We start from the raw sequence: 15,174 nt of genomic DNA on the forward strand, positions 1-15,174 counted from the left end.
GGAGCCCGAGAGGCAGCCCCTCCCTCACTCTCAGCCACTGTGCCTGCAAGCTGGGTGTCTGTGTGGGTGCTGGGGGCCAGGGAATGGGAAGAAGTCACGGGACATATTTTTGATTCCAAGTTTGTGGAGCTAACCCCATAGGGTGCTTTAGGGGTTCTATTAAAATCAGAGGAAGCACATTTTGGAGTAGAATATAACATGCACGGGAATTTTTAAGAAAAAATTAAGACCATAAACACCTATTCCTAAGAACACCAGTGGAAGGAATGTGGGTAGGGAGGTGGGGCAGCTGGCAAAGAACTGGGAGCTCACAGCTCGCCCAGTCACAAAGGCACGAGAGTCCGCCCAGGGGGACTGGACCGTGGGAAGCATTCCCTTGCTGCTCTCCAGGGGCTCAGGGACCCCCTACCGGCAGGTGGCTTGGGGTGGGGCCCAGGGGACAAGCCAGGGGCTGTGGCAAAAATTCTAGGCACATACCTGAGACCCCCATCCCCCCAAGAGACTCAAGGACCCCAGAAGAGGACTGGGGAGGTTGGGAAATGATGGCCACACACCAGAGGAGGTTTCCTTGAGACTTCTGTGAGTATAGAAAGGGCCCTGCCGCCTGCGGAGCTTGCAGGGGGTGGCAGAAGTGGGCAGCTGACAGCAGACTGGGCACACCTGGGGGGGTCCAATGCATGAAAGGAGGCGAGGACCTGGCTTTGCTGAGCTGGACACGACCATCACCCTGACCTCCTTCTCCAACCAGTACCCCCTCCCATTGATACTGTCAGGAGACTTGTTCCCCGGGGTCTAGAAAATGAGTATTTTGCTTTCTCCTGGGAGATGCTGGCTTTGGGTCCTAACTCTTCTGTCAAGACGCAGGCGTCATCGTTCTTCCTGGGTAGGTCCTAACTCTTCTGTCAAGACGCAGGCGTCATCGTTCTTCCTGGGACCTGCACCCTAAATTCACATCCTATTCATGATAGAGAAAGATGCAGTGGGTTGGAGCTTCAGCCTACACCTGTAAAGAACTGGTCAGCCTGGGGACTGGTGATCTCTGCAGCTGTGGGCTCAGCTCTGGGCTGGACCTGGTCACTGGGAAAGGCAGGCATGTGCCCAGGGACTGCAGAGGTCTCAAGCCCCTCCCATGAGCTTGGCATGGTGCCGAGGACAGCCTGTGATTGAGGATCTGAGCCCCACTCATCACTGAGCAAGTTGGAGGAAGAGGGACCCAGGCAGAGATGAGAGGCTGCCTCCGGAAAGCCAGCCCGTGGCAACAACAAAGGCTGACAGAGCAGTGGTTGCCAGGAATGCGCACAGTCCACAGAAGGCAAGAGTGAGGAAGAGTCACTGAAAACAGCCTGAAGAAATAAAAACAGAGACAGAAACTGCGCAGAAGGGAGACAAAAGAGAGGAATCCGCAGAAACCTGGGCTCCGGGGGTGTGGTTACATCTGTCCACCCGGATAAGGTGGACTAAAATGGGGTCACCAAGGGTGGATCCCAGCATAGCACTGATCCCTTCAATACAGCTGATATAAATGGCTCACACCAGCCAGAGACCACCCAACAGGGGTCTGGTTGTCAGGGTGCTTCAGGGATGTCCAGTTCACAGCAGCCCCAGACGGAAGGTGGGGGGTGACGAAAGCAAGGGCTTCTCAGCCCATGAAGATGTTTACGGCAACGATAGCACCGAGTGGAAAATCGATACCCCTGGGGCCAGACTGTGTAGGTGTTGATACTCAAAGACGGGGCATTTAGTTTGGGAACACAGAGGAGATGTTACCTTTAACATCAATCACATTGCACAGACTGGCTATTAACCGCGTGTAGAGCACACAGGCCTTTTGCAGAAGGGGAAAAAAAATTCTATTTCCTATAAATTTAAAAAGCAAGAAATTGCTGAAGTCTGGGAAAAATAGAAAAAGAACATCAGTATGTAAAGGCATTGTAAGCAGATTTATGATTTGCAAAGAACCAGCGAAAGAGAGGGTCCATGGCTGGATGCAGCTGATCTCAGGAACAGAGAGAGAGAAGTCCAAACACGTGCGTCAACCACACGCAACCACGTGCATCAATCGACCACATGCACCAACCACGTGCATCAATGCAGCCTTCAGAAAAGAAGCAACAGTGACGGTGCTGGAGGGGACGGTGGACAGAGGAAAAAGGGGCCTCCCAGGACTAAGCGGAAAGCCTTCTGCAGACCTGTCCTCTTCACCCCAGCCTTGTCATGTGAGTTATGTAGGCACAGTTTCAATATGTCATGAGTCACTACCTCTGATCAATAAACCATTCTGTTTCTTTAAAGCAGCTATATTTGAGACAAACAGCCTCCATCTGCCTAGGAACACAAATTTGAACAAATTAAGCCCCAGGGGCGCTGCCCTTTGGATGCAGACCCCTGTCCACACAACTCCAGATGTCAAACTGCCAAGCAATGGACACAATGGTCTTTGGCAAACAGGTGATTGAAAAGCTCAAAAACTGCAAGTTTTAAACTCCATTGTTCAATGGGCTGCTGACCCACAGCAGGTGCCCTTCTGCACTGTGAGGCCCAACCACGGAATCTGACATACGTCACCTTATTTGGTATGCTGGGGACAACGACTTTAAATCCAGGAAAACTCCTACTGTGCACAAGTCAGAGCTTAGTTTGTCAAACCGAGACAGCAGACACACTCCCAATTCCATAAAGATCACATTTTTAAAATTAATTTTTAAAACCCAGATTTCTAGCATTGGAAGTCTCCCCCCTGCTGTAGTCCACAACACAAATTCAGCCACAGAAGGCACCAGAGGGCTGCTGCTCAGGATACAAGAGGATTATCTTTCTATTAGGAGTGTGACTGTGTGAGAGCATTCACCTTTCACACTGCACATGTTTAGACTACAAACTTGGTCCGGACAATGACTGTTAGTGACAAAATTAACCCATCGGCATCATGTACTTAATTAAAAAAAAGGTTAGTCTCATTGGCTATCTTTGTTGAGGTGCCATTAATTTAGCACCATCTACATTCTTGATGCTCTGCACGCATTATCTCATGCAAACACATCTGGTTTTAATTACCTTTGGCTGTGCTTGGGAAGAGAAAATAGGATGCTATTTTTAAGTTACGCAGATTTGGGATATGATTATAAAGAGTTAAGGAATTCAGTGGCTTATCCATAAAAAAGTAAATACGTGGATACATTTTGATAAATAAAATAAGCTGCATAATTAAATCCACAGACACCACCCATGACTCCACGTTCCCTGCCATCACCAGGCTGTGCCCCTTGCCTTCACGTCTCTTATTACCACATGTCAAGAGATACCTATTGGCTATTTGTTTACAGTATCCTCTGAATGGTCAGTTGCAGAAAGGCCTGGATCACTTCTGGTTTTGTGACCAATATATATCCCAGTGCCTAACACAGTGTTTGCAACAGGGTGGATAGTCAGTACATATGTGTGGACTGAATTAATTCCTAACATCACTCGTTATGGGCCAGACTTCAAGAGCAGCACTCACAGAGGGCCATGGTGACAGCTCCACAGCCCCAGCACCTGGGCCACCATTCATTCTGTGTGTTCCCTACAGCTGCAGCCTTCAGGAAGGGTGTGCAGACCCAGAGGAAGAGTGACCCACTTCCCCGCTGCAGATGAAGGGGAAGACTAGAATGAACCACCAGCAGCGGGCTGCCCAGGGGCTGCCCTGACCCCTCTCTGAAAGACCCAGTTCAATACAATACATGAAGTCCAGAATATTACTCAAAATTTGCTTGCCACCTCGCCAGCAAATGCGGCACCAAGCTAATTTTTAAAACAGCCTCAAAGTCCCAGCAACAGCAGCAACTGTCCATTCTTTCACAGTTAAACTCCCAAGCCTTTTTTTCTCACAGCAAAACTGAAGCCCCATTACTTTCTCCCTACATATTTTTTAGAAATTTCTATCTGAGAGGCCGGCCACAGTGGCTCATACCTGTAATCCCAGCACTCTGGGAGGCCAAGGTGGGCGGATCACAAGGTCAGGAGTTCGAGACCAGCCTGGCCAATATGGTGAAACCCTGTCTCTACTAAAAATATAAAAAAATTAGCCGGGCATTAGCCGGGCGTGGTGGCGCTTGCCTGTAGTCCCAGCCACTTGGGAGGCTGAGGCAGAAAAATCGCTTGAACCCGGGAGGCAGAGGTAGCAGTGAGCCAAGACCGTGCCACTGCACTCCAGCTAGGGTAACAGAGCGAGACTCCATCTCAAAGAAAAAGAAAAGAAATTTCTATCTGAGAAATACACGGATGTGTCTGCCATTGCATTTATGGGCAAAGGCACTCCACACAGGCAAGACGTCCAGAAGCCGGCCTGGCCCGAGATTCGGCTGGCCCAGCCCCAGCAGTACTTTCCTCAACCCACATGGGTGAGCACTCCAAGTGTGTAGTAATCATCTGAAGGATTCCTTGACCCTTCAAATCAAACAGCAACACTGGCAGGCAAAGCTTGGAGGATTAACCGATTAGTCTTTGAACACAAAAACAACGGCTGATCAGGACGGGCGGTGTCTGATGAGATTAGTTAACCTGCAACTATTTACTGAAACGTGCCTAAGCCTCCCTCATCTTTCTTCTTTCTCTCCAGTATCTCTGGGTCCATCCTGAAGCAACAAACGGCATGCAGTCGCCCATGAATGTGTCTTAGATCCTAAATGATAAATCCAAATAATTCTCACCTAAGGTGGTGTGCTTTGATGGCCAACAAAAATCAAAAGAAGCTTCAGAAAACGTGCTGGACACTCCTGACCTTCATCGTTCTAGCCACAGCAGCAAGTTCTCTTGTTTCCTGAGCATGTGGCACTTCCAGAGCATCTGCTCAAGAGCCAGCAACCGGGAGACACCTCTGAAAGGTGCTGCCCGCAACACCAAGCTGCTCTCAGAAAGCCTCCAGCTGTGGGATGGACCCACCTCACCATCGTCACTCCCCACCACAAAGTCAGCAAGATTCAGAAAGCAGAAGTGCAAAGTCCTCCTTTGGCAAATCTAGACTATGGAAGAAGAAACAAAAAGAGGTGAGAATCCACTGCAAACTCACGAAGCCCCAAATCGCACCGATGCCACTTTACTCATTAGAAATTCCTGTCAGAGATTGGATTAAGAAAATGTGGCACATATACACCATGGAATACTATGCAGCCATAAAAAGGGATGAGTTTGCGTCCTTTGTAGGGACATGGATGCAGCTGGAAACCATCATTCTTAGCAAACTCTCACAAGAACAGAAAACCAAACACCGCATGTTCTCACTCATAGGTGGGAACTGAACAATGAGATCACTTGGACTCAGGAAGGGGAACATCACACACCGGGGCCTATCATGGGGAGGGGGGAGGGGGGAGGGATTGCATTGGGAGTTATACCTGATGTAAATGACGAGTTGATGGGTGCAGTAGACCAACATGGCACAAGTATACATATGTAACAAACCTGCACGTTATGCACATGTACCCTACAACTTAAAGTATAATAATAATAAATAAATTTAAAAAAAAAAAAAAAGAAATTCCTGTCAGATAAACAGAGAATAAAAAGATACAGGCATATTGTTTTCCTTTGCAGCACATCACCTAACTAAATGGAAAAAAAATTACATTTCATTATAAATAGAGACCAATGCAATTGCTATGCCTGGAGCCCCCAGTGCCCACTGTGGTGCCTGGTACACAGCAGGTACTTAAATATGTGTGCAGTGAAGCCAGAGAGAAAAGCATCAGCGTCCCATTCCTTGAACCAGGGTAAAGACAGTTCCCTGCGAACTCCCCGATTCTCTGGTGAGGTCTTGCTCTCAGTGAGCCCGGCCCCAGCACATTTACAGGTGCCCGGTGCAAGCAGGCTTCTAAATTCTCTCACGCCTCCTCCTGACCCGAATTCCTGTGGTCAATCCTAATTCATTTAAACTCACATAAATTCATGTGAGCCTTATGCACACATTCCATTAAGTGGAAATGCAAATACCATCCTATCTTCATGTTTGTTATCAGTTAAAAAATGTAAACACGTGCTACCCAAGAGAGCGGTGACTCTTCTCGGGCCTCCTTCAGGTCTCCCAAAGGACAGCTGCAGCTCTAAATGCCCTCCAAGGATGTGCAGAGCCATCAAGGGCCAGAGGAGCCTAAAGAAGGCAGAATCCAAATCGTGCTGCAACTTTATACACTTTTTCATCCCAATTTCACTCAATGGGAAAAGGGAGGCCCACATTACGGGGTGCCTGCATGATCTGTAAACCATTCACTGTTGCGAATACCTTTAGCTTGACACCCTGCTCTTTTAAAGTTAATTAAAATTCCCATAGGATACCCATCAAGCATGCATTTCACATTCATCAAATCTGAAGATCTCCCAAGCAAGGGAAATCTGATAAAAATTGACCTTGGCCTCTTCAACTGGTGCTATCAAGAGCATTTTCCCCAGCAAATGCTTGCTGATGTGTGTGTTTTTTTAATGCACCTCAAAAAAGATCACGTTAACTGTAAAAGATAGAGATTAAATACAGATTGAACTGAAATGCACACTAGAAACAATTGCGAAACTGAGCCCCGAATTTGTCATGCTCCAGCAAGCAGGCAGGCTCTCAAAAGCCAGGAGGAAGAAACAATTGGATAGAATTCTGCTCAGCTCAATCACAGCAAGCAGCCTGATTCTAGGCAGCTGTAGACAAGCTATTGTGTCCTGCGGATGACAGAGGTGGGCTCGTTTTCAGGACAGCCTGCCAACAGGCTGGATCAGCAACTGAGCAGGATTATTTTCCCCTGCTGTTTTTTTTAAAGCAGATTATGGCTTAGACATTTCTTCCCTTTTAATGAAGTTTGTAAGAATCAGGAACACTGCCTCTGATAATACAGATAAACTTGGAGCAAATTAAAAAAGGAAACCAACAGATTCAAGCAACTACTCAGCATAGATGCCCAGTAATGCTTGACAATCCAGTTTGCACAACATGGGCTGACTGAATCTAGAGGCAAAGCGTGGTATCAGACTCACAACACACACACACACACACACCCATGCACATCCACACATATACACACACACATCCTTAACTTAGAATACTAAAATACCACAAATCCACCAGCAGCCAGGCAGGCACTCTGAGGTGTGCCTCATGCTTGATAAGAGACTTTAAGATTGTCGTATTAGGAATAGGCACTGAAACGACAGCCAATCATGTGTGCCAGGCACTGTACGTACGTCATCCTATTTATCCAAAGAAGCAGATAGGGCCAGGCGCAGTGGCTCCCACCTGTAATCCCAGCACTTTGGGAGGCCAAGGCGGGCGGATCACGAGGTCAGGAGATAGAGACCATCCTGGCTAACACGGTGAAACCCCGTCTCTACTAAAAATACAAAATATTTAGCTGAGTGTGGTGGCGCATGCCTGTAGTCCCAGCTACTTGGGAGGCTGAGGCAGGAGAATGGCGTGAACCCGGGAGGCGGAGCTTGCAGTGAGCCGAGATCGCGCCACTGCCACTCCAGCATGGGCAACAGAGCAAGACTCCATCTCAAAAAAAAAAAAAAAGAAGCAGACAGTATTCCTAATTCACTGATAAGAAGTCTCAGGAAAGCTAGCCCAGGGCACATAGTGAGGAAGTGTGGAAGCCAGGATTAAAACCACCTTCAGTGGGATTCCCACCAGCCCTTCCGCTCCTTCCACGTGTCCTGGGGGAGGTGGCAGGACATTGCCTCAAGAGAAAAGGTAGTCCTGTGTGCAGGCTTCAGATACCAGCCTGGAAGGCAACCGTTTGCTCACCGACTGGGAGACCAAGTACAAGGGGAAGAAACCCTACTGTCTCCACTACTGGGTGTTGTCATGGGACTGTGACACCTGAAGCCACGGCCTCTCTTTGAGACCTACGGGGTAGGGATGAAAGTGAAGCCAACACAGGAGCAGAGCAGAAGGACACACCAAGTATGGATCAGTGAGGAGAGGGCAGAGCTGCTGCGTTAGCCAGCTCGGCCACTCAGACTAATGTCCTGTTCATGTCCCTTACATATTAATAGAGCTGCCTGGCACCTGTGGCCAAAGCCACAACAGATTTGATGCTGTTTCCTGTGGGCCACACCGCTCTGCACACTCTGTGGGTTTACAAGACAGCAGCCTTGCACAGAAGAGCATCTGCAGCCCTGAGGCGTGGTGAATGGAAGGGGTGGCCACTGCTTATGTTTAGAATCTTGCCACTAACAAGTTGAGCCTGTGGCAGAGTAAGAGGACTCCTCTAACCAAGGCCAAAGTTAATCTTCCAAGAAACACCCCTATTAACTGCGTGCCGCTCAGCAATGAAATTCTGGAGCCTTAATTTCCCTACCTATATAACTAGCAACCTCACCAAGTTGTAGTAAGGGCCAGATTAGCCACACTTCAACACCGCTCAACCCTTAGCCCACAGCAGAGGCTTCATCCACGCCTGGTCCCAGTAGGTGCTCAATGAATAATAATTTAGATTATTCACTCGCTGGCTACAAACTGCTGTTTCCACACTCAGGGGCCTTCTGAAAAGGACTTCGCTGTAACTCAGCTGTCATATCAACCACTTGTCTACTCTCTTATGAGCTGTCTGGTTTTCTGTGAGGCCCCCCAAGTGCTGGCCTTTTCCTCTGGAGTCCTTATTACATCCAAGACCAAACCACGACAACACCCCAACCATCCAGCCAAACTGGACAGAAGGGCAGAGGAACGGAATCCTAACTCAATCACTTCCTAGCTCTCTGACTTGCCCAAATATCTCTCTGGGCCTCAAAATAATAATTATACCAGCCACTTGGCAGGATTATTGTCAACTTTCCATAAGGTGATATATGTCAAAGTGCCCAGCATGCAGCAGGTACTTAGTAAACGTTCAACAGAAAATCTCGGGTACATAAGCAGTTCAACTGTTGAGAGCCAAAGAACATGGTAACTAGTTTCCAGATACCATAGACACCCTCTCTATCCCGGCCTCCACTAGCCGACCAGCTGGACTAGTCAACTTTCCACGTCCTCTGTAACACAGCCAAAGTCACACACACCCACCGGAGACTACAGCCTGGCAAGGCTGGGCCAGCCACTCCTGCCTGGGGAGGCCTGTGCTTATCAGGGATCTGTTGTCCTTATTCTCAACTATGCTAATGCAACTTGTACTTATAATGCTAAATATGCACCATAATTCAATAGTTTGTAACAGGGGAAGAAGTTTGAACGCAAAAAAAAAAAAAAAAAAAAAAAAAAAAGCCCCTTGGGAAATCAAGATGACCATGTAGGAAAGACTCAAACACTGATAAAATGGTCAAATCAGGTGTAAATGAGAACATCAAACATTATCAGGGAGGACCTATATAAAGTCTAAAAGCTGCTCTACACAGAATCCTTTGAAAGTCTTAGTCTTCACTCTATTTGAAAGAAACAAATAGAAAATCATAAAAGGTGACTGTGGTTTCAGCTAAAAAGACAATCTGGAACTGAAAGAAAGGTCCTCAGCCCTGTACTCAAAAAATGGTGGAAGCATCACACATGTGTGTGCTTATAAAATATTTAACATATATAATTTTATGATTCTCCAACTTAAAATATTTTTTCCATTAAGTCCCAGTCACATTGTCAAAGAGACATGGAAGAGACTTTCAAAAAGACCCAATGTGAACGTATACCATTGTACCTCAAGATACAAAATGCAGATAAACTAATTAGGCTCTAATGCCTACCTTTGTATCATCAAAGGCACTGCTTAAGCTTTCTAGAGTTCTTTAATTTGTGACAATGTCCTTCCTTATAACCCTCACAGAATTCTGGAGTGACACCAGCCAGTGCCCATGGGTACCTTCTGAGAGCTGGGCAGACAGCTTGCATCCACTACCCCTAATGTCAGCTCCATCAAGAAAGCCCAAGCCAGTCTTGTTCACCTATAATAGTGCCTAGCACAGTCTAGGCGAACTGCAGAAGATGTTCTGTATAGGCTCAAATATAAGTCAAGGATTTTTTTTAAAAATTCAAAAAAAAAAAGGAATTGTCTTATATTCCAGTCCTTATTAAATCACTTACATTAAAAAGCATGCTTTGAATTAGTCAATGTGGAACCACAAAACCCTTTTAGCAAGATTCTCACTGCACTGAAACAATTTGATTGATGCTAGCTTGGGATGTTAAAGGGATTTTCTTGCAAAATAGTGAAAACAAAACAATAAACAAACAAGTTGGCCTGAGAAATTTAGCATACATTAGCAACTGCAAGGGTTGGATAGTACCATTAAAACAGGACTGTTTAAAGGTCATTTTAAGGAGTAACAAAGAAGCAACACACATACAGTATTTGCCAACAGGCATATAAAAACACCAACAAGTCCAGATCTAAGGCTATGGGTACTCGTCACTGGGTATATGATTTCCGGGGCAGCAGCGTTAACTGACTCCAAAAAAGCGCTTTATCTCAAATAGCTCAGGTGAAAGTACAGCTGAGAGGTTCTGCTAACCATGTCAGGGGACTCCAAGTACTCTGGCGATCACCAACCCGATGAAAAAGACGCAGGTAAAGAGTTGAGGAAAACACCGTTTCGTGCCCTGCCAGTAAAACCAAACAGAAACTAAAACTTTTTTGAAAATAATGTTGTCACAAGGTCTAACTGTAACAAAATTAATAAAATAAGCTACGCAAATACTTACCTTCTTACTTAAAAAAGTACACATATCCTAATTGACATCTAAAAGAAGATGTGAGGAGCTTCTAATTGGGAAATGATGGGACTGTCATATTTATGGTTACCTGCTATCATGGCACATTAGTAAAGTAAGTGTCCCTCTATTAAACAATATGCAACAACACCCAGCATTCAACTTTCCTGGGAGGAGTCAAGCAATTCCAATGGACAGTAAAGTACCTAAAGTAATTTTCAGCTGAAATCTTTGTCAACCAAACGTATAGGGTTGCTCAATGCCCCATACGCTATTACAATCCTTCCCACCCCTGAAGCATGTGCTGGACCTAATGCTATTATCCCAACACGGTAGTACAGTGCTAGTGTAGTGTGAATACAGCATGCAGGACTCCTGGTTATTAGTTAAATAAGTGCTCGTCTATTAAACAACATCCAGAAACATCCCAAACACAAAAAGTCATGAACATGACTATGCACCCATAAGGAAAGTCAACCAAGGGTCTCAAAATATGGTAAGTAAAACATCAATTTCCTGCTACTACTAAATGTTACTACTAAAAAGTTCCAATCTTCAACCCCTTTGATTAAGTTCTAAAAGGTACTACAAATGCCACAGAATTCCCCGAGTGCCATCAAAGCTTCAGCCTGTTACATTTCAGAGGTTACCTCCTAACCTCTTGGTCAAACACAAGTCCCCCAAGATAAACTAGGAGGACATCTGTAAAGAGATGGTCATCAGAATGTCCCAGCGTTTTACCAGAAGCAGGGCTCCAAATACCATATATCGGAACAGAAGAAGGTAACCCGCCTATTCAGCAAATAAAGATATTTAATTATAAATACCTTAGAACAAAAACAGCAACAAGGCCAGGAAGGAAAAGTTTGAAAATTTCTAACGCAAGCATTTAGCTAGATTTAATCACAATTAAAACCAAAGAAAAAAAATTCCCCTTCGGCAGGCAGCGCCCCCAGGTGACCCCCAGTGACTACCCCTGACTGTCGCCATTATTCCTGATCCATAGGAAAAAAAGCCCATTGCAGCAAAGAATGGCATTTAACTCAAGTTCAACATCCAAGAGCTTAAGTTCTTTTTTTTTTTTTACATTTTTTTTTATTATTATACTTTTAAGTTCTAGGGTACATGTGCACAACGTGCAGGTTTGTTACATACGTAGACATGCGCCATGTTGGTGTGCTGTACCCATTAACCCGTCATTTACATTAGGCATATCTCCTAATGCTATCCCTCCCCCTTGTCCCCTCCCCAAAATAGGCCCGGGTGGGTGATGTTCCCCTTCCTGTGTCCAAGTGATCTCATTGTCCAATTCCCACCTTAACCTTAGAGATTGGCAGTACTGCCTAAACCAGGTGCTAGAATGTTCCCAGCATTTCAGGATTACACGTGGTGGAAGGACTACGCATCAACTCCTTAAATAGTCAAAAGTAGAGGAATAAAGTTGTGTTTCTAAAGCAAATGATTATTCCAATAGACGACATGTTTTGTTTTGTTTTGTTTTGTTCTTTTAACATTTAAGAGCTTTTCTCCTTTTAAACAAATTAACAAAACCCGGGTCCTTTTGTTCCCACTTAAACCAGCATCCCATGCCCTCTTCCCTGATGACAGTTCACAAGGTGGCAAGGGTGTGTCAAGACAAGCTGTAAGACGCTTTTAAAACCAAATCACTGAAGCCATCCAGAGAAGGTCTTTCGTCTCAAACAGAAGCAGTGAAGGCCCTAAAATGCGGCTGTACCAAAAATAATAATAATAAAAATAAACAACCCCCGTGGGAAGGCAACCCTGCCTGGGAGCCCAGGAGAAGACCTTGGCTTCTGGTCAGACACTGCCAAGTCCAAAAAGGGCTGGGTCAAAAGGCTCCTGGGGCCTCCAGATCAACTCCTTCTAGACTACTAGAAGGAGTTTGCGATCCGCATTCTTCCAAACCCCAGTCCCACTCTGCCTTCTGCCCTCCCCTCCTTAGCCAGACCGCAGGCAGGAGGCCCGCCGGCTTCCCAATGCAGCCATCAGAGCCCGGTCACAAACATTAAGCTCTAACTTTTCTCCCGGCAGGCCCAGAGTGTGCAGAGGGAGTGCCTGGGGATCCAGAGGAAGAAGGTCCCCGTTTCTAGAGAGATGCAAGGGTGATGCTAAGTTGAAGACGCAGGGTAACAAGTCCGGCCAAGGAACCGGGGGTGAGCGGCGGGACAGGAAGGCGTGCCCACACCGCAGAGGACGGGACGCACGTGAACAAGCGACGAGGTGCCCTGGGACCGGATGCCGCCACCGAGCAAGGGAAGTTGGAGGAAGAGCAACAGCGGAGTGGGCCAACACCAGGCCACGCTTGGTCTCTTCCACACCTCATCATTGCCCCCACGCTGAAGCACCCACACACTCCCACGTGCCGTGGCCACTTCCGCGGAGACAGATACCCACCTTTGCCACCGGTGCGCTCCTGCTGGTCGCCAGCTCCCGCAGACTGCCGGTGGCGCTGCCCGCGGCTGCGGAGAGGAAAATCGGGGAACCCGGGGCGCTGCCTGTCGCGCCGCCCCCGCCGCCCGCGAGCGTGGGGGCCGCACTCTGGCCGGGGACGGGACGCGCGGGCGGGCTGCCGCCGGGGCTGGTGCCCGCGCGGGGCCGCTGACGGATGCCGTCCAGCAGGCGCACCAGCAAGATGTTGGCGGGGAGCTCGTCCACGCCGCAGCCCACCAGGATGCGGCACTCGGGGCAGCGCAGCTCGTGGCGCGAGCACACGATGCTCTCCAGGCAGCGGCGGCAGAAAGTGTGTTGGCATGGCAGCACCTTGGCCGTGGTGTCCAGGCGCTCCAGGCACACGGAGCACTCCAGCAAGTCCAGCAGCGACGACTCGTCCATGTCCTCGCCCGCCCCCGCGGCGGTGGCCGCCGCCCGCCGCCGCCGCCGCTCGCCTGGCCTGTCCTCGTCGCCCTCGCTCTGCGCAGCAGCGGCGGCCGCCTTGGATGCGCACAGCCAGGACGCTCCGAGCAGCATGGGGGAGGCGCCCGCAGCGGTCTCGCGCGGCTGCCTAGGTCCCAGGGCCGGCGTGGAGCCCGCCACCGGCAGCCGGCATCAGAACCGGGGAGCCGGGCTCCCCGCCGTGACTTTCTTCACCCCAGCTGGTGGCCCGAGGCTAGGGCTGTGGCGGTGTGAAGTGGCTCGCCGACCGGCCTGCGTGGCGGGGACCTGAGTTCCGCGCGCAGCGAGCTAACTCCCTGCCAGCCGAGCCCGCCCAGTCCTGCGCGCAGCGCCAGCGGCTGCCGGCTACACCTGTCCCGCCGCGCGTCCGCCCCGCGCGGGGGCGGGGGTGCTGCCGGGCCCGAAGCTCAACGGGTTCTGTGCTGTAAGCGGTGGCTCGCGCCTGGGAGACCAGCGGCAGGAAGTGCGGGCAGCGGCCGGCCAGGTCCCCGGGGAGGCCGGGGCGCGGCGTGCGCGCTCCCCCGCGCAGCTGGCGAGCCGCACCGCCCCCGCGGCACCTCCATGCGCCCCTGGCCTGCTCGCAAGTCGCTGTTCTCCAGAGGGTTTAGCCGGACCGTTCCTCTTCCTCGGCCGCGAGCACGTGCGCGGGGGTGCGCGCGGAGGTCACGGTCACTGCGGGGCGCAGGGAAGGAGGCGCCGCGCCTGCAGGACCTCCCTTCGCCTGGGCGCACGCCGCGCACGCAGGCGATTAGCTTCGTCCCCTAGGACATTGCCAGGGCTCTAGGGAACCCCTCCTGCGCAGGCTTGGCCCTGCCTCCTCCAGGCTTCCGAGTCTTTTTCGGCTTTTCGTGAGCCTCAGAGAGGGACGTTTCCTGCCAACGCTGCTGCGAAGGAAAGTTTGGGCGGCGTTATCCCGACTGCCTTCCTCGCCAGCGCCGGCGAGCAGCTTGGGGACACGGCCGACGCCCGGGCATCCTCCCCGACGACTCCCCGGAGCGCTCCCAGTGCTGACTCCTTTCCGAGCGGCGTGCAGAAGTGACAGCCCCGGAGCTTCGTTCGGGTGTAGGTGTGGGGATGTCCCTCAAGGCAGGAGGGGAAGGCGCTCCGGTTGAAGGGGGTACCCCGGGGCCCGCGCCGACTCCTCCCGGTGCAGCCTTGGCTCTCCGGAGTCACGGGTCGTAGGTTGGCGCCGCTGCCCGCCGACCAGCACCCTGGCGCCAGGCGCCCGGCCTCGCGCCGCACCCTTGGCGGTGCTGTACGAGGGGCTCCACCGCCCGCTGCGGCGCAGTCTCGTGAACCCCGCTCCAATTTTTTCCTACGGAGGCGCAGAGGAGGGGAAATTCGCGCTCTCCTTCCCGACGCCCCGGCTTCTGGGAGCGTCAGAGCAACGGAAGTACGTACAGGAGGACCGAGAGCAGCAGGGAAGTTTGGCGGTGGGCTGGGGTCGGCGGCGAAGATTCCCTGCCGTGCGCTGCCCCCTCGTGGCCGCTTTGCGTTCCCGTCGGGAACGGCTGGGTTCCCGTCCGGGGCCCAGCACAAACCAGGACTGGCTGGACGCTCCACAGCGGGTTCAGCCACGGCTAACATCAGAAGAGTCGTGGAGGGCCCGC

The 15,174-nt window shown here is 50.1% G+C and overlaps 1 protein-coding gene and 1 pseudogene across 1 annotated transcript in view; one reads left to right on the forward strand and one right to left on the reverse strand.

The window, feature by feature from the left end:
* SH3RF3 (SH3 domain containing ring finger 3) overlaps positions 1 to 13,639 on the reverse strand; it is a 371,252-nt gene extending 357,613 nt beyond the window's left edge. The window contains exon 1 of the mRNA XM_025353961.1: positions 13,067 to 13,639. Within this exon, the coding sequence (XP_025209746.1) occupies positions 13,067 to 13,639 (573 nt within the window). The remainder of the gene's footprint in view (positions 1 to 13,066) is intronic.
* LOC112605344 lies at positions 13,638 to 14,850 on the forward strand (annotated as a pseudogene).
* The last annotated feature ends 324 nt before the right edge of the window (positions 14,851 to 15,174 follow it).

The sequence above is a fragment of the Theropithecus gelada genome, chromosome 13 (assembly GCF_003255815.1).
Source record: "Theropithecus gelada isolate Dixy chromosome 13, Tgel_1.0, whole genome shotgun sequence".
NCBI lineage: Eukaryota > Metazoa > Chordata > Mammalia > Primates > Cercopithecidae > Theropithecus > Theropithecus gelada.